Source organism: Sinocyclocheilus grahami, unplaced genomic scaffold, assembly GCF_001515645.1.
Source record: "Sinocyclocheilus grahami isolate Dianchi unplaced genomic scaffold, SAMN03320097.WGS_v1.1 scaffold116.1, whole genome shotgun sequence".
NCBI lineage: Eukaryota > Metazoa > Chordata > Actinopteri > Cypriniformes > Cyprinidae > Sinocyclocheilus > Sinocyclocheilus grahami.
In genome coordinates this window covers 643,328-661,581 of record NW_015505295.1, presented here as the reverse complement: position 1 = coordinate 661,581, position 18,254 = coordinate 643,328, and the positions used below count along the sequence as shown (strand labels likewise).

Here is an 18,254-nt window from a genome sequence, read left to right as displayed (position 1 = left end):
CACTCAAGAGAGGTACAAAGAAATGCAGTGACAGACAAAGATGTAAAGTGAGGCTGTCAGATGGACCAATGCCGTACAAGATGTTCACAACACATCTCAAGTGCCTCTTCTTTCAAAGCAAGACATTTTCTTACTAAGAAAAAAGGAATAAATTAAATTATGAATTCCTCATTTATTATTTAAAACTATTTAAATGAACTGTGCATTTGCATTCATGCCATGCTCTAAAAAGTCCCTTCTATTAATAGATGATCAATGGAATTATTTTGGCAATTAGAAAGTAAATGAAATGAAAGGAGATGGTAACCGTCTGATGGTTGTGATCGTCCGCACGTCTCAGGAGTAGCTGGACTCTGCAGCTTACGTCACAACTGCAACTTGCCTAATATATCTCAAACGCTCGCCAGCCAGCGCTGTGACTTATGGGCCGGACTGCATTCAGGTTATACCCAAATGAGAATGCTTCTGCTTTAGTGTTGAGTCAGCTTTGCCCCATGAGCCATCTTTACTGCTGGCAATATAGAAACACCGAAGGAGGCACTATACTGTAGAAAATGATTTTTCAAAGTTGGAATTTAAAGAAAATGCTATGATGTTTAATTCAATGTCACTTGCCAATTCTTTGCAATCAATTGTGAAACTTACTAGCAATTTCTGTAAAAAATGTTTTTACACCATTTTGTATTCATTTATATATTTATCAATTATCTATACTAATTATCTATCTAAATTGAGACTAATATAATCATTTAGATTTTTTTATAAGTGAACTACAAAATCTAAAGCCAAAAGGTGTCCTTCATAAAACTATTTTTATGTAAATGTAAAGTGAATGTGACAGTTTACCTAAGAATGGTTTTAAAGCTGATTTACATTAGGCAACAAATACATTTCTTGAATTAGGTGAGATGTGTATTTGTATTCAGTGATTTCGTTTGAACAGTGAATTTAAATATGTATCGTAAAGTAATTGAAATAAAATAGGACCTGAGAACAAGGATTCTAGATGTAAATAAACCCAACCCAGCATCTACAGTCAAATCGCACCTTCATATTCTTCCACCAGTACTTGTTTTTCAGTTTAGCAGCGCTGCTCTCAAACTGCGATGCTCCGGCCTGCAGCGCGTCTGCCCGGTCGTCCAGTTCTGATAGCTTCTGATCTCTTTCCAGAACCTTGTCCACATTCACACGCATGATATCAACCACCTGAACACATATGCAAAATATAGACAGAGCAACTTAGAATCTAAGAAATCAGCAACATACCATCATCATTGCATTGCATCAGTAATATTCGATGTGAAACTGAAAGACGATTTTTAATAGAAATTACGGAATATCTTCATAGACACAACAGTGGAAGCAATATTAGGATGAATATTGCATGAGAGACTGACTAGTACCTCAAAAATTTGACTGCATGAAAATTTTATGATTCCAAGAAAGTCCATCTAAGAGTCCATCTAGCGTTGATAAATTTTAGTCTGCCCCTTTAATCTTACTAACTTCCTCACTGTTATAATTAACATTTTTACTAATATATGTCATAACCAATATATTAAAAGCCATAAAAATATACTGATCAGAACATAATATAAACTTGAAAAAGTGCTGTATTTAGTAGCTTTCCTTGAACCATATGCCTGTACTCAATGTTCAATGTACATCTTCTCCCTAAATTTTATTCACAATAACCTTTTTTTGTTTCAACATATTAATGTTTTTTTTAAAGTCATGATTCACATAGTCCAGCATAGTATTTGAGTTCATATTGGTAGGGTTTACCTCATCCACTTGGGCCTGTGTCTGCTGGAGACGACGGTTGCTGGTGAGGTTGGGTGGGGCGGGTGGGCCCCCTTCACCCTCTGGGGCTCCAGGGCTTGCATTGGCATCTGGGGCAGACCTGAGGGAATAAGGGACAGGGGTTGGGAAGACTTTGAGGTCTCCTCTGCACCACTGGCTCTGCATAGGCTCAATCAGACACATGAGAATGTTCAGCCCCTCTAAACAAATATTACATTATAATACTTTTACATTAAATTCCAAAGCACAACAATGTATGAATAAACAAATTAGAATTGGGCCTCAATTCAGGCCATGGTGCAATTAAAGCTCATTAAAATAAGACATTGTAAATGCAATTTGCCATAAAAGCTGAGTTTTCTTTAATTATACACACTTACCTTACATAACATTAAATTACTTTTACAGGTGCAAGTGTGCAAATTAAAAAGTGTAAAGAGGCGTTCTGAGGTTCTATAAGGCTCCCGAAACGCAAAACAAAAACGTCTTATAGTTTTACTCGAAAATAAATAAATAAATAAATTAGTAATGATAAAATAAAATAAAAATCAACCGTTTTGTTTTCAAACATTTGAGTAAAGTTAGTCGGATTACGTTAAATACACGCTTGCTAACAGAAGTCGCGAGGTAACCATAGCAACTGTAGTTGTTCGATAACTTTGTGGCGATTAGCAAGACTTTAGATAGACAAAACACAATAATAAAGAACTTATGTGCTTTGTTTAAAACGCATTGCCGATCATTGATGCTGTGATAACTGTGTCATGTGGGCGCCATAAATCAATCTGGGTTGTGCGAGACGAGCATTAACGGCTTGGGTCGCGAAAATTACTGAAGGGCATCGAATTAAGTGCAGGTACATTTTGTGTATGTACTAGGACCATGATCTAAATACGTCTCTCGATGCAGTTTCCCCTAAATTCCGATAGATGGAGCAGGGCACTAAAGTCTACGCAATTTTTGATGTATCAGCTTAAAACCAGAGAGATTTTGCGGTGCTGTTAGCGAACTCTCTTGCAAAGAACCTTAGGCATTTGCTAAATATAATACAGAGATCACAATAAATTGCGTTTTAATAACCCAACTGGTATAGCAATACATCTCAGGCATGAAAAGTGGTTAAAAAATAAAACCCCAATACATACTGAATGAATAAGAGATTTTGCTTTACACTAGCATTTTGTTTGAAATAGTGGAAATGTATTGTACTCACATTTTGCTGGCAGGTGCTTAATAAAACAGACTGTCGTCACCAAGGATGCAGAGAGAGAGAGAGCTAGAGAGAGAGAGAGAGAGAGGATTAGTAGTCAAAAGCCAAACTTCTTATATTGACGATAAAAAACATACACAAGAAAAAGAAACTACATTTCAGGTAATAAACTCGACATCATTGCATAACCCAACTGGTATAGCAATACATCTCAGGCATGAAAAGTGGTTAAAAAATAAAACCCCAATACATACTGAATGAATAAGAGATTTTGCTTTACACTAGCAGTTTGTTTGAAATAGTGGAAATGTATTGTACTCACATTTTGCTGGCAGGTGCTTAATAAAACAGACTGTCGTCACCAAGGATGCAGAGAGAGAGAGAGCTAGAGAGAGAGAGAGAGAGAGAGAGAGAGATGCAGAGAGAGAGGATTAGTAGTCAAAAGCCAAACTTCTTATATTGACGATAAAAAACATACACAAGAAAAAGAAACTACATTTCAGGTAATAAACTCGACATCATTGCAGTATATGATGATGGAAGCATGAAGCGATGTCTAGACCGCGTCATCACAAAAAGTGCTGCATTACCGAAAGCGCCTCAGGCGACTAAAGCCTCGAAACACAAATCCTGTCTTCCGTATGAAGAGCTTCCTGCAGTTTTTCAGACTGGATGCGACTATATATCCTCCTAAAAGAGCATGTATTGGAAAAAAAATAATATATATATATATATATACGCAGTCAAGCGACGACTTAATTAAAATGACAGGCTTCAAATTTTGTTAGGCTGTTGAAATAGCAGTAAACCAAGAGACATTAGCATGATAAACGCTTCACTAGAACGGTTTAAAACGACCTGGGCGAGGGGGAAAAAATTGTCCTCCAGTCTCTGCATGAAAGTGTATGTATGCCTGAGTGAGAGAGAAGGGGAGGGGATGAGAGAGAGTGAGAGAGAGAGAGAGTGATCACGAACACTTTCAGTGATTCTCTCTCTCTCTCTCTCTCTCTCTCACACACACACACACATGTCTGGTCAGCCATCCTTGTGGGGACTCTGCATAGGCGTAATGGGTTTTCTACTGTACAGACCGTATATTCTATTGCCCTACACCAACCCTACCCCTAAACCTACCCCTCACAGGAAACTTTCTGCATTTTTAGATTTTCAAAAAACTTAATTCTGTATGATTTATAAGCTTTTGTACCCATGGGGACCACAATTTAGGTCCCCACCGTGACACGAGTCCCCATGAGTCTGTGTGTAGTCAGGTTTAAGTCCCCACCAGGATATATAAACCAGTACACACACACACACACACACACACCCCTCCCGCCCCTCGCCGTAACGTTAACGGGACAGCACTGCGGTGGTTGAGCATAATGTAGCTACACTCCCCTCACAGGCCTGGGATTTTAACTGTAAGAAAGGAGGAGAGGCACAAAAAATGGGTGTAGCCTATGCTTTAGAACAGGCCACCATCATCTCAGAAGTGATGCATTGAAGCATTCTGCTTGCATAAAGCATGATCTGCACAGTTAAACAAGCCACAGACAACTTTCAAGGGAATATGCTGGATTCGTTTATGGATGTGGCTAATGCAAGCATGCAAATCCTTCCGAGCTGTGACATGAAATCTTTATCTTGAACGCAATATGCCTAAATAATCCTAACTAAATGGTAAAAGCTCTTTAGGCAGACATATAAGTTAGCATTAGTGTCCTTTTGGCTGCGTGAGCAGCAAAGGAAGCAGTGCAGCCAATAACAAAGCTCAGCAAAGTGCTACAGACAGTTCAGTCGCCGTGGTAACAGCATCACTGTAATGACTGCTGAGCTCACAGCAGCAATCAATGAGAGAAATATTCGGCCCTGTGCCCAAACTAAGAGCTGACCACTAATGACAAAACTGTGACTCAGACAATCAACAAATTTAATGAGTTGGAAACAGAACAATCAAGGAAGTGCTGTTTTTTCCGGTATAGTAGATGAATCATTCTGTCATCAAACTAAACATTTCTCATATGAGAGTTTAGGTGAAGGTCTAATTTCTGTATTTAAGATTCTGTAACCTAATGGACTGAAGAAAGCATTCAAACATATTTTTGGGAAATTAACTCATGACATATCCATGAACATTAAGATTGCGGGTTAAAATAACTACCAATGTCACTGTTACCACAAATCACAATATTGCACAATATTAAGCAGCACAACTGCTTAATATTCACTATTATTAATAATAAGTATTTCTTGAGCAGCAAATCAGTTTTAAATTATAATAACATTTCACAACATTACGCTTTTTTTTAACAAAAAAGTCACTGTTTTAAATAAATGTTCTTATAAGTGTTGTAAATATAGTTTACTTAAAGTACAAATATTCAATGTGTTTTAAATTAAGAATTATGTGTGTAAAATAATTATACATGAAAAAAATTAATGTAATGACTTCATTGCACTGAAATGTATGTAAACTACAAATTTACTGAAAACATTCTTCCTCTAATACAATGGTTTATAATGATTATAATGAATAAGCTAAAGAGTAAGAAAACATACTTCATGCAAATAAGCTCAGAGAACGAGTAATGTTTTCACTAAAATAATTTATTTTCAGCTTGCCCTTAATATCTGTACACAATTTTTAATTTTCTGGTTTGAGACCATCTTTTCAAGTTTCATTGATCTAGATATCAGATATCTAGAATCAGAACAATTTCATATTTGTAATAAATAGTAGTCTATTGCGCAAAAACATATAAACCAACGGCAGAGTTTAGAAGCCATTTTCTAACATTGCCTCACAGAACCAACAAAATTTTGATCAACAACTTTGTTCCTGTGTTTTGAGGAATAAAATCCCCCTAATTCGCATTCTATTCATAACACACTGAGAAACATTAGTTTTAAACATTCATTAAATTACAGTTCTCCTTTTTATATTAACCACTTCATTTAACATCATATTACAAACTAAGACTTTGGACCATGTTGAGCCCATGACCTTAGATTGTAATAAATGGCATAATATCACTTTGTTCTGTACACTGCAGTTCACACGGACCTGCTTACATTCATGTTAATCAAAGCTACACTGCTGCATGAGTTGGCCTGGTAATTTACTGTAGGCTATGACTGAATAATCACAGAAGAAGCTCTGTTGTGTCCATGGTTTACATCTACAAGAAAATATCTACAACTATTACATGTTGCTGCTAATGAGAGTTAAGCAGACAGACATTACTAGCATTATTATGAAGGTTGTGAAGCAGATGTGCCAGTAAACGCCTCAGCAAGTGCCTTCAATTATATACAATAAACTTTCAAAACCAGCCAGTCCATACTTTTTAAAAATCCCCCAAGCATCTTGATATACAAATATGTTAGTTGAGCTTTTCCTTTACAGTTTGTTTAGCCAGTAATTATCAGTAAAGCACTGATAGCTTGATAAATATAGAAACAAAACACAAGATAAAGCAAACAAAAGACAGATATATCCAGCATGCTGACTCATAATTAGATTTATGAATGTTAAGTTTCATCAATAAGTGATTTGTTGGGATTACAATAAAAAAGAAAAGAAAAAAAAGTAAATCCAGTTAGTCCTTCAATTTAAACTGAAGCTAACTGCTCTTTCGGACTCTGAAGTCTTGAATTGCTTTGGCTAAAATTGTGAAATAAATATTGAGATCCCTTTTATTCAAATAAATAAATAGATAAATAGCTTAGGAGAAGTTCAGATGGAGAGTGGAATAATGTGGAATACATCGCCCTCAGCAGCACTTAACATGTTCAGTCATCACTTATGCGTAAGTGCATAATGACTCTCATATTGACTTTTTTGACCTAACTAACCGATTTGTTTTGGCTTTTTATTTACACTGACGTCACTTGCCATTTCAGTTTTTTTGAGCCAGATGCATTTTGAGAATGACCTTTGTAAACTGTTTTTGTAACCTGGTCCTCAAAGAGAGAATCTAATTAAATTCACTTGAGCATCTGTATTTGACTAATGTTAATGCTACTAACTGGCTAAAGACATTGACTGAGGCAAAGCGATCAGGTTACAGTGCATAATGACACAATGCTAAAGATTTAGACATCTTCAACCAAGAAACACAAATAACAAGGCCAATGATTAGTCATCTGGCCTTCACCCACGGCCCAAAATCACAGAATAAATAAGAAAATGAAAGCAGACACCTACACACTTCACGTCAAAGTGTTGAGCACTAAATACTGGTCCCAAAATGATCTCCACTCAGAGCTGCAAAAAGTTGCCTGCAGGCCTATTTAAATATCACTTATCATATCGCTGGCATCACTGGGAGCTGATGCATAAACTGCTAAGTGCTTGTTCAAAAATGATTAACTTGCACTTATTATTTGAGTATACAAAGTAAAAAAAAAAACTATTGTTGTGGTTAATTGGAAAAAAAAATGTAGGGGATGCAAAAAGTTGCCTGCAGGCCTATTTAAATATCACTTATCATATCGCTGGCATCACTGGGAGCTGATGCATAAACTGCTAAGTGCTTGTTCAAAAATGAATAACTTGCACTTATTATTTGAGTATACAAGGTAAAAAAAAAACTATTGTTGTGGTTAATTGGAAAAAAAAATGTAGGGGAAAAATAACTGTGTTTTAAGTGCCTTGTGTTTGCTATACTATATATATAAACAAGCAATTCTAATGTTAAATTCTTTTTAGTTAATTTAGTAAAATTCATATAGTTTCCTATGTAATTTGAAGTAAAACGTGATGATACAATGATAATTCAGAAACATTTCAGGTGTTTCCTTAATTGTTTTCCTTCTCCATTCAAAATGTTGCAAACAAAACGTTTCCCCCCCCCAATCATCTAACAAATGCCAGTTTCTTTTTGACATAATTTTCCAGGAAATTACATCATATTATAATGAGGTGCCTTCTTAACTAGAACATATTCTTTAAAGTCCTCAATTAAATATCTTCCTTAAATGACAAATTACAGCGTTCAAAAGGTACTACATAACAGGAATGACCCTGGTGTTTATCTGCATAAAATAAATAAAATGATGTAATCTAGAAAGAGTGATATCACATCCAGCCTCACATTTTTGGCCAGAATTAATATAATGCTATACGCTGGAAGTGCAAATAATGGATCTTTTTGACTATTAACGGTGTATTCCAATAGAGGGCACTAGTGAAACCACACATGGTTACTTGCCTTTCAGAAGGTAACTATAACCCATTTACTGTGGATTCTTGCTGCAGCATCACAGTCTCTGTTATGAAATGATAACCACCATACGTTTTTAATTGCAGCTATTTATGTGGTGCTGGAGGGATATAAATGCTCTTAAGACTTTTTCCATGTGTGGTCCGGGACAGCAGAGTTCGACTGCAAGTCATAATACGGTTCAGTGCTGTCAGAATTTGCCGCAGTTGCTTTTTTCCTCTCCTTCTCCGCATTCTCTCCTTCCTCCACAGCACCCGAAACAAGAAGAGGGGATTTTCTGTGAAAGAAGGGAGATGTAATGAGTGACGACAGAGGGTGTGTTCCATTCAGAAATAAACGTGTATATGGCTTCACTCTCCACAGAAAGAGACAAAAAGGTGAATGGGTCAAAAACAACATTAAGAATGCACAATTTTTCACTTTTGTTATCCAAGCTTGCCACTGATACAATCACACCTTCAGTTGCAGCTAATTTAAAATCTTTACACATCATTATTGCATCTCTAATAATCACTTTTAGAGTGCAAAACAAAACAAAAACACACACAAACACACACACACACACACACACACACACATGATATGATACATATAATACACACACACACACACACATATATATATATATATATATATATAAAATATATTATATATATATTTAATGCACTTTTAAATGAAGAAAATTAATCAAATAAACTGAAAAATGAATCAAACGAATTTTTATTTATTAAGAATATTCATCTCTATTCAAAATGTTTCAAATGCTTTTATTATTTATTTAATTTGTTTATCTGAAAAAAAGTCAATTCCTTAATGACATCACTCTTAGTAGGAAAGCGCTAAGAAAGCGGGTTTTATTTATTTTTTGTAAATAATTTTCATTTTTAAAATAGTTTTTATTATGTTTAATTCACATTACATTTGGTGAAATTTATGATTGGTCTGGAATGAGAGATTGTGATGAAAAGCAACAATTTCTGGGAGAGAACAGTCCATTAATTGTGCACTACAAAAATGTTCAAGTCAAAACACCCTTTTAAAGTAGTTATTTATGATCACTTCTGACCCGACTACATGACTATCATGATTAGTCTCTTTTCAATGTCCTTGAGTGTGTGTGTGTGTGTACCTGTCTCCACTCTGAGTGATTAATCGTCTGCAGGTCTCCATCTGAACATCCAGGCCTCTTTTCATGCTGCACATCTCCATATACTCATGCAAATGCCTGTTCATATCCGACTTAGCAGTTGTCAACTCCAACTACATACAAACACAACACAAACTTTACAAGATCACGCAATATTGCCAAAACATCTCTCAATGTTGTTGGTCTTGCTTGATAAAAAAAACTATTATGTGTTTGGTAGAATAAAAAAAACATCATGTAGATGTTTTGGCACAAGCAAAAACTCTTTACCTCGATTTGGTCAATGGTGTCTTGATATTCCTTTTCACGGGACTTGAAAAGGGACTCTGTGTCATTTATCACTTTCTCTATGGACTCCTCCTGCTGTGTGAGACAAAAGAAAAACTGTTAAGTTTGAGATGTCTTGTAGCTCTTTCTCTACAGAATGGAAATATTGTGCAGAGAGACATTCAGATGAAATATATAAATTCAGTTCAATTTTTTTAAAAAGTTTTTTTCTCCTTTGTTTGCCTTTTATAGCAAAACTGATGAGACAACAAAAACCACCAAACTGTAATAGGTGTAGCATGAGCGCTTTCATATTATACCTGTGTGACAGGCATTTTTTTTCTGTGTCGGCTCAAAAGATTTGGATAAGAAAACAAATAACAGTACAAAAATAAAGCAAATCAAATAAAAATAAAAATGAGATGGAATAATGTATAAATCACAACCTTTTTTTACAAGTAGCAGCGACACCAGAAGATAAAGTAGGCTTTTTACTACAATACTGTAGTTATTTTTCTTAAAGCAACCTGATGAGATTTGATGACTTGGTTTAATAAATAAATGCAATGTGAATGCAAACTTCAATTTTATATTGGATGTTTAAATGACTGTATGTTTAGCGATATATTTGTTTTTTTCAGGTTTAACTGGATCCATTTTATACATAAATTCATCATGTCAATTTAATTTCCAAAGTCCATCACTGCAGCTGAAATCAATAAAAGACAAACGTACTTCTCCTTGGTTCTCAACACTGAAGGTGTATCCTGGAAAATCTTCCCAGAGTAACAGAGTTTCCTCAGTCTCTTCCCACGCAAGACTGTCACAGTCATCCTCAAACTCACACTCACGCCTGTGGCATAAGAACAAACAGTCATTATCGTAAATGATTAGAAACAGTCTGTATTCAAAGTGTGTGATCTTCTAAATAACAACACAAACCAGAATGCATCAACACTATCATTTAAATAGACAATTTATTTTCATTAGAAGTACTATTCATTTAGTCGCTGCGCATATCATCTTGCTAATTGAGAAGTATTATGCTTGAGTAAAACTGATTATCAGCGCTCATTATTCCACAGCATTCGCTGACATTTCAGGCGCTACTTACAATTGGTTGAGCATTCTCTGCATCTCCTCATTGATCTGATTGGCTGATGAGCAACAAAGCTCCACCTCCTTATTCCCACTCTCCTCACTTTCAGAGATGCTTACTGGTTCATCACTCTCGTTCCCCCTGACTGTCTGTGTTGCTGGTTTTCGAGGACGGCGGGTCAAGGTTGACGGAGGTGTGGCTACTTGCTAGAAAACAGTAATAATATGAATAAAAATTAAAAACACAATATATGGTCTTCAGTGTCACATGATCCTTCAGAAATCATTCTGATTTATTTGAAGTCAAGCTCTTTTGTAATGCTATGAATGTCTTTACTGTCACTGATTATACTGATTGATTCATTAAAAATAATACTCTTATTGACACAATCCTTTTGACCCAAACGGTAAGTATTGAATATGAAATAAATTACATATGTGACCCTAGACCACAAAACCAGTCATAAGTAGCATGGGTATATTTGTAGCAATAGCCAACAACACATTGTATGGGTCAAATGGGTCGATTTGTCTTTTATGCCAAACATCATTGGGATATTAAGTAAAGAACATGTTCCATGAAGATATTTTGTAAATTTCCTACCATAAATATATCAAAATGTAATTTTTGATTAGTAATATGCATTGCTAAGAACTTCATTTGGACAACTTTAAAAGCTATTTTCTTGATATTTTGATATTTTTGCACTGTCAGATTCCAGTTATATCTCAGCCAAATATTGTCCTATCCTAACAAACCATACATCAATGTAAAGCTTATTTATTATTGTATAAATCTCATTTTCAAAAAACGGACCCTTATGACTAGTTTTGTGGTCCAGGGTCACATATAAAAATGTTATAAAATATGAAAAAAAAAATAAAACCTTAAAAGTCTTTGAGAAAGGCAGGAAGTTATGAATGGTAAACAAACATACAGAAACTAAGGCATAACTAATCTCCTAATATATTTCATGTAACTGCAAATGCAAACACTGATGATGAAAGACAAACCTGGAAGATCTGAATCATGTCTTCGCAGTTTCTCTGCTGGGCTACATCACACAGACGAGCCGTGATGTCAATCCTGCGACAGATGTCCATGTCCACTTTCATGGCCTTCTCCTGAATCTTACTGTCCAAATCAGAGTGATTCTACAGGAGAGAGGATATGAAAGAGAGTGGAAAGAAAGAACAGGAAAAACTGAAACAGAGGATCGATTACTCTGCTAAGTCATTTGTGGGACATCATTTGACTGGAATAAACAATATTGGCTAAATGAGGTATTTTTCAGGTCAGGTCACATGGATGTTGTCATTAACTCACATTGCTCATGAGGCCTTTAAACAGAACCAGCTCTGCTTTAAGCTGCTTAACCCTCAGAGCAAGTTCATCCTGACACACCTCGCTCTCCTGCAGGTCCTGAAACACACACTGAAACAGAGGATCGATTACTCTGCTAAGTCATTTGTGGGACATCATTTGACTGGAATAAACAATATTGGCTAAATTAGGTTTTTTCAGGTCAGGTCACATGGATGTTGTCATTAACTCACATTGCTCATGAGGCCTTTAAACAGAACCAGCTCTGCTTTAAGCTGCTTAACCCTCAGAGCAAGTTCATCCTGACACACCTCGCTCTCCTGCAGGTCCTGAAACATACACACACACACACACACACACGTGTCATCAGATGCAGTGCAGACAGTGGAAAAGGTCTTAAATTAATTTGAGTCTTATTTTAATTAATTTAAATACCTCTTCAAGCTCTGCAACTTTTTCCTGTAGATCCACCCGCATTGTGTATTCCTCTTCCCATCTAGAATAAATAATAAAACCAGAATTTCAATTTGGTCACCATTTCAATGTTTCTCTATTGTATTCCTTGGCGTTGATCATTCACGAGACTATTAAAAAAACAGACTGTAATGAATTGTACAATGACTTATTATTATAATATCATCAAATAAAATCATCAATATATATATAATACGTTGTTTATTTATTTATTTTTATAAAGAATGATTTTAAAGGGGAAATGTGTCATTTCTGTGCCACTGGCATAACAAACTGAAATGACCTTAATGAGGGTAAATGCCATATTTATTTTAATGTCCATTCAATGGTACTGTTGAAAACTTTGCCTTTGATCATTCAAGAAATATTAAAAAACTGATTGTAATGCTTCCTACAATGGCTTACATACACTTTTATATTTTATAAAATGAAATGTACTACATTTTACAAATAAATGTAATTTTATTCATTTATATACTAATAAATAGATAAATAAATATAGACACTGTACTCTTGTACACAGTCCTACAATACTTGGGTATACTTTGCATAAAAACCTGTAAATATATCATTAAATTAAATTAATTTAATTTAGGAATAAAATATGTATTTTGTAAAAGAAAAAAAGTAGCAAAATATTCACTCATAACTGAGTCTGTACAGCTTGATGAAAATTGACACTTCCACACGTCATAAAAAAGCAACCACCAGCTAAGAGTGAGTGAATCTCAGCTAAAAATAGAGTCTGTCATGTAACATGATCTAACACTTTGGGCTGCTAGTACTCTACTCATGTAGTAAATCATCTTTTTTTTTGTGTGTGCTGAAAGCATTATGTAATGTGTCACTAGACTGTACGCATAGGGGACGCACACTACAGCCTGAGACAGGAAGTGCAGGACTGTTCACATTCACGCTCCTTCCATTTTAGGCCATTACTGCAGTATCACTGCAGGTGTTAGAGCGGGTGATTTATGTTAGTGTAACACTCAGATAACATCCACATAACCTTCTTCTTAACACACCAGTGAATATACAGACAGCTGAATCAGCGATTCCACAGACCAGGTGCCATTGCGTCACATATACAACTAAAACAAAGACAAACTATAACAGAGAAAACATACAACCAAGGGCTTTTTTTCAGAAATAAACCTGACTGTTGACATAAAAAGTGCTATTTTGGCTGGGATTCAGTGGCTTTGGCAGCTGGTAGTAGTCTGGGGAGTCTGAACGGAAAGGTAAGAGAGAGATTGTGGAATTATTCTCTATTGGCATCCTGGCAGTAGCAGCACTCAGTTCAGTACTGCATTGCAGATGCTGAGGTGCAGAGGGGAGGCGGCTGAAGTTGGAATGAAATAGATGAAGAGATGAAGAGAGAGATTCATTGGGAGGAGGGGTTATACAGGGTATTAACATAACTTTGTGTTATTTTACTCATTAGTCATGTATTCTTCTAAAACCATGCAGAAAAGTATAATTAAATGCTAATAATACTTATTCATATGTGATCATATCAATGCATTAAATGAATACCTATTAAATAACATGATATATTTAGCATAAAAAATCATTAAAAAAACTTCTACGTAAAAAAAGAGAATTAGGTAGTATTCCAATACAAGCTTACAAGCTTACAGCCTCAAAAATGAAATAACTGTCTAGCTTTAATTGCTGAATGCAATGAAAACCACTACTATATTCAGCATTTTACTATATTAAAAATGTTTGTCAATTAAGTAATAGGGGCCTAGGGCAAAAATGCCACTGAAAATAACAAAATTATGTATTATAACACTTTTCATTACATCAAAGTATGTTTCATGTATTTGCATTAAGTGCATCTACTGTACCAGATTTTTATGAGGGCCACAGGCTTGAATAAGCAAGGCCCTGTTAGAGCAATCGCAAGAATATTCAGTGATACACTATTATTAACCTGTAATCTCACCTCACAGAAGGAAAACCTGAGATTTTTGTTAAAGCTAAAACTAAACTGCTAAATCAAAAGTGTTAATGTCAGGATTCACTGGTCTTTATTAACAGACTTTAATATAATATTTTGTTATGGTAATGACATGATGGTAATGAGGTTTTTCAGTTTTTAAAAATAAAATAAAATAAAACTGGATAAGCCCTGAACTTATACAATATGTTAGCTAATAGTCAGTTAAATGGATTGATTGTGAATTCAGTTTCTCTAAACATGTGTTTTAATGACACCTAACAAAGGTACTATAAAATAATTTAAAATTGTTTTTAAAATGTTAACAAGCCCTAAATAAATACATAAATATGCTGTGATCTCGTAATTAAAGAATCATCAATCATCCATGTATAGAGACAGACAGACAACAATAAATAGATAGATACACTCTTAAAAATAAAGGTGCTCCAAAAGGTTCTTCAAGCGATGCCATAGAAGAACCATTTTTGGTTCCACAAAGAACCATTCAGTCAAAGGTTCTTTAAAGAACCATCTCTTTCTTAGCTTTTTATAATCTGAAGAACCTTCTTTCGCCACAAAGAACCTTTTGTGAAACAGAAAGGTTCTTCAGATGTTAAAGGATCTTTATGGAACCATTTAGACAAAAAGGTTCTTCTATGGCATCGTGAAGCACCTTTATTTTTAAGAAGATAGATAGATAGATAGATAGATAGATAGATAGCCTGGATAGATAGCCTGGATGAATAGATAGATAGATAGATAGATAGATAGATAGATAGATAGATAGATAGATAGATAGATAGATAGATAATATACTGACAAGAAACAGCTACTACGGAAGTTGCGAAGCCCGCAAAGTGCTGCGTTAAGGTGTGCGTAAAAGTTGCACTTTGAAGCTCTCCATTTACAAGAACATCACATTGCACTCATACTAACCTCCGTTTGTATTCGTCTCTCTCCCTCTTTACCTTGGCGAGCACATTGTACAGGGCCCGAATCTCTGGGGTGATGGTGTCGATCTGGACACCCACTCCGACTGGAGGCACCCTCGACGACACACCCGGACCCGGACCCGGACCCGGACCCGAGACCCGCCACTCACGTCCGGTGCTGAACCTCTGATTATACAACCACACAGTGCCAGGGTGAAATCTGGGTGGAGGGTTGCTGCTACAGCCGATACCAGTATTGACATACTTCGCGTTAATATTGCTGAATGTTTTTGGAGCAGGATCAATCGGGCTGATGGGGAAATTTGGGGTGAGATTGGAATTAGAGTCCTTCAGATTGGATGGGTTCAGGCTTTCTATTGTTGTACTGTTATTGGACTCGAGAGGGAGGGTGGTGTTATTGAGAGTCGGTGAAAGCAAGGCTCCGGACAGATATGCGGTGTCGTTCGCGTTCTGAAGGGGAATAGGAATCAATCCAACGAAGCCGGTTTGAACTCCAACATCTCGCGTTAAAGGCCTTTTATTTTCTACACACTCCGCGCTCTCATCCAAAGCCTGTTGCAGCTGCTTTTCCAATACTTTATTCCTGCGTTCCAGCTCGTGTACTTTGGCTAAAAAGCAGCGGAAGCGCAAATTCAGAGTCTTGAGGACGCTGATGTTGGACCCCAGGTCGTTACGCAGGGCCGCGGCGGCAGGAGGAGGTGGAGACACCCGGTGGAGATAGTTACCCAGGTGCAGATATGGTGTTCCCGGAGGGGGTAAAGCTCCTAGGTCCAACCCACCTTGCCCGATGCCACTCGTGTGTTCGCTTAAGAAAAGGCCCGCTGGATCGGTCCAGTGGCCCGAAGACGCGGAGTCCGCGAAGCCCGTCACCTGGTTCTGCTGGAACGGATACACGTTCTCCCCCAATACAGGATTCATTCTGGAGTAGGAAAATCTGAAATGCTCAAAGTCCGGCATGAACACTGATTTAACTGCGTGTCTTTGAAGCCGATCCTCTGAAGTGAATAAACTGAAGGAACACTTGTCCGATTAAGTGGGACCAAATGAATGAATCCGATCAAAACGCAAGCCTTTGATTATGACTATGACAGTCTATAATGTTACGCGTATTTGCATGTCATTTGTTATAACAGTACCTTACCAGACGTTGTTTATTATCTTAGAGGAGATTAAACGCGTCTTCGTAGCGGAACGGCCAAGCTCCGGCTCCAGAGCAGAAATAAACATGAAAGAACTGCGGCTCCTTCATACCGTGATCGGTTAGTAGAAGCGCCTCACTCTTGCGCAGCGTGACACTTTGTTTATTTTAGCACAATTCAACGTGTTTAGTTTAATCGATGCTACGCAATAACACATTTAACGCCAGGGATTGTGTTAGATTATATTTTATTGTGCAATATTTAAGATCAGCATTTTGAATGTGCGTTTGTGTTTCTGGGATTTACGGTAGTCAAGGTGTACCTTTACGTCACTGGATGTAATTTGGCGACAGCACCATACAAATACATACACACAGATACAAATAGATAGATAGATAGATAGATAGATAGATAGATAGATAGATAGCCTGGATAGATAGCCTGGATGAATAGATAGATAGATAGATAGATAGATAGATAGATAGATAGATAGATAGATAGATAGATAGATAGATAATATACTGACAAGAAACAGCTACTACGGAAGTTGCGAAGCCCGCAAAGTGCTGCGTTAAGGTGTGCGTAAAAGTTGCACTTTGAAGCTCTCCATTTACAAGAACATCACATTGCACTCATACTAACCTCCGTTTGTATTCGTCTCTCTCCCTCTTTACCTTGGCGAGCACATTGTACAGGGCCCGAATCTCTGGGGTGATGGTGTCGATCTGGACACCCACTCCGACTGGAGGCACCCTCGACGACACACCCGGACCCGGACCCGGACCCGGACCCGAGACCCGCCACTCACGTCCGGTGCTGAATCTCTGATTATACAACCACACAGTGCCAGGGTGAAATCTGGGTGGAGGGTTGCTGCTACAGCCGATACCAGTATTGACATACTTCGCGTTAATATTGCTGAATGTTTTTGGAGCAGGATCAATCGGGCTGATGGGGAAATTTGGGGTGAGATTGGAATTAGAGTCCTTCAGATTGGATGGGTTCAGGCTTTCTATTGTTGTACTGTTATTGGACTCGAGAGGGAGGGTGGTGTTATTGAGAGTCGGTGAAAGCAAGGCTCCGGACAGATATGCGGTGTCGTTCGCGTTCTGAAGGGGAATAGGAATCAATCCAACGAAGCCGGTTTGAACTCCAACATCTCGCGTTAAAGGCCTTTTATTTTCTACACACTCCGCGCTCTCATCCAAAGCCTGTTGCAGCTGCTTTTCCAATACTTTATTCCTGCGTTCCAGCTCGTGTACTTTGGCTAAAAAGCAGCGGAAGCGCAAATTCAGAGTCTTGAGGACGCTGATGTTGGACCCCAGGTCGTTACGCAGGGCCGCGGCGGCAGGAGGAGGTGGAGACACCCGGTGGAGATAGTTACCCAGGTGCAGATATGGTGTTCCCGGAGGGGGTAAAGCTCCTAGGTCCAACCCACCTTGCCCGATGCCACTCGTGTGTTCGCTTAAGAAAAGGCCCGCTGGATCGGTCCAGTGGCCCGAAGACGCGGAGTCCGCGAAGCCCGTCACCTGGTTCTGCTGGAACGGATACACGTTCTCCCCCAATACAGGATTCATTCTGGAGTAGGAAAATCTGAAATGCTCAAAGTCCGGCATGAACACTGATTTAACCGTGTGCTGTCGAAGCCGATCCTCTGAAGTTAATA

General features: G+C 37.3%; 2 protein-coding genes across 8 annotated transcripts; both read right to left on the bottom strand.

Annotated features, from left to right (window-relative positions):
- Nucleotides 1-971: 971 nt before the first annotated feature.
- LOC107589498 (vesicle-associated membrane protein 2-like) lies at nt 972-3,957 on the bottom strand. 7 transcript variants are annotated; one of them, XM_016277947.1, is made up of 5 exons: nt 3,872-3,957; nt 3,604-3,703; nt 3,336-3,398; nt 1,786-1,903; nt 972-1,206 (listed from the first exon to the last, which is right to left on the bottom strand). In XM_016277947.1, coding segments are annotated over exons 3-5 (324 nt in total). In that variant the 5' UTR covers nt 3,338-3,398; nt 3,604-3,703; nt 3,872-3,957; the 3' UTR covers nt 972-1,002. The 7 variants fall into 7 exon arrangements, with proteins under 7 accessions (XP_016133433.1, XP_016133431.1, XP_016133435.1 ...); XM_016277945.1 differs by having other exon boundaries at nt 3,604-3,957; XM_016277949.1 differs by having other exon boundaries at nt 3,336-3,365; nt 3,604-3,957.
- Nucleotides 3,958-7,478: 3,521 nt separating this feature from the next.
- LOC107589395 (intermediate filament family orphan 1-like) lies at nt 7,479-16,640 on the bottom strand. Its single transcript, XM_016277813.1, has 9 exons — nt 15,433-16,640; nt 12,510-12,570; nt 12,308-12,403; nt 11,765-11,905; nt 10,767-10,957; nt 10,388-10,505; nt 9,656-9,748; nt 9,368-9,498; nt 7,479-8,515 (listed from the first exon to the last, which is right to left on the bottom strand). The coding sequence occupies exons 1-9, from the start codon at nt 16,404-16,406 to the stop codon at nt 8,359-8,361; spliced, it is 1,962 nt and encodes a 653-aa protein (XP_016133299.1). The 5' UTR covers nt 16,407-16,640; the 3' UTR covers nt 7,479-8,358.
- Between the last annotated feature and the right edge of the window lie 1,614 nt (nt 16,641-18,254).